This window comes from Seriola lalandi, unplaced genomic scaffold (assembly GCF_002814215.2).
Source record: "Seriola lalandi dorsalis isolate HSWRI2012SDOR001 ecotype SW California unplaced genomic scaffold, Sedor1 jcf7180002046798, whole genome shotgun sequence".
NCBI lineage: Eukaryota > Metazoa > Chordata > Actinopteri > Carangiformes > Carangidae > Seriola > Seriola lalandi.
The window spans coordinates 1-1,148 of NW_019517361.1; the positions used below are offsets into that span (position 1 = coordinate 1).

The 1,148-nt window shown below is 46.3% G+C and overlaps 1 protein-coding gene across 1 annotated transcript; it reads left to right on the plus strand.

Moving 5' to 3' along the window:
- Positions 1 to 349: 349 nt before the first annotated feature.
- Positions 350 to 1,048, plus strand: LOC111648741 (chromosome transmission fidelity protein 18 homolog; the record flags this gene model as incomplete). Its single annotated transcript, XM_023398486.1, has 3 exons — positions 350 to 464; positions 551 to 775; positions 899 to 1,048. Coding segments are annotated over 3 exons (490 nt in total), but the record flags the coding sequence as incomplete, so codon positions are not given.
- Between the last annotated feature and the right edge of the window lie 100 nt (positions 1,049 to 1,148).

The following is a 1,148-nucleotide window of genomic DNA, read 5'->3' on the forward strand; positions in this document are numbered from 1 at the left end:
TGACCATGAAACAGGTGTTAGATTGTATTTTTGTGACTCTGCAGAAACCAGAGCATTATCTGGTGAAAACAAGAAAGCAGTTAATGGTTGTATAATAGTCATAAGTCTCTCTGTTCTTTCTGTTGTCTGTGAAAGATTTTTTATATTTTGTTTTGAAAGAAAGAGAAACCTTTGGTGCAATAAAAAAGGCAGAGCAGGTGTCCTGGGTGTTCAGACGGGCAGGAAGTGGCAATACTGAAGTTGTTACACCTCCATATCAAAGACGACGTTATCTTATCTGTTCCCTCCCTCTGCTTCTTTGGCCCTCTCTAACTACATGTCGACTAATCGTCCTAATTTGTGTTTTAAGGAAGCGTATTGGCGAGGGGTTCCAGGAGGCACCGGGCTCAGGAGTTGGAGCTCAGAGGTTTCAGCACATTCTCCACTTGGCCTCATCCAGTGGAGAGTATGAAAAGGTTTCTCAGGTAATAAACACACTGTCCTTTCTTCTGAAGGCCTCGCACTTCATAAGAAACACACCTCATTATTACTTGTGTCCCCCTTTCCTCAGGGTCTGTATGATAATTATCTGTCCATGCGCGTGAGAGACCCCAACCTGCATAGTGTGAGCGAGGCTCTGGATTGGCTGTCGTTCTCAGACAGGCTGAACCACATGATTCTGCACAACCAGAACTTCTCCCTGATGAGATACCTGCCCTTCCTGTCCGTCACATTCCACTTCCTGTTTGCCCACACGCATGTGCCGCGCATCAGCTATCCCCACAGCCAGCACGAGGTACTAATCAACTGCATTGCGGAGCTCTAAATAAGATAAGGAACCAAACGGAGCAATAAGCAGGAAAGTCTAGATACTAGCAACTGAGATATCATCACTGAGTCGTTGTTGTGTCTTCTCCAGGCCACCACCCGTCTCCTCAGCAGCAGGAACGCCTTGTCCTCTATGTTGGCTGATATCCCAGCATGCATCAGAACCAGGATCAGCCAGCTCAGCCTGACTCTTGATATTCTTACGCTGCTCCTCAACATCATCTGCCCCAAACTACGGCCTGTATGTAAAAGCATGTACAGTATACCTGCGTATGTGTCGGTGTGTAAATGTATGTTTGCTGCCCTGAGTCTATTTATCACATGTGGACCTTAGAGAAGAT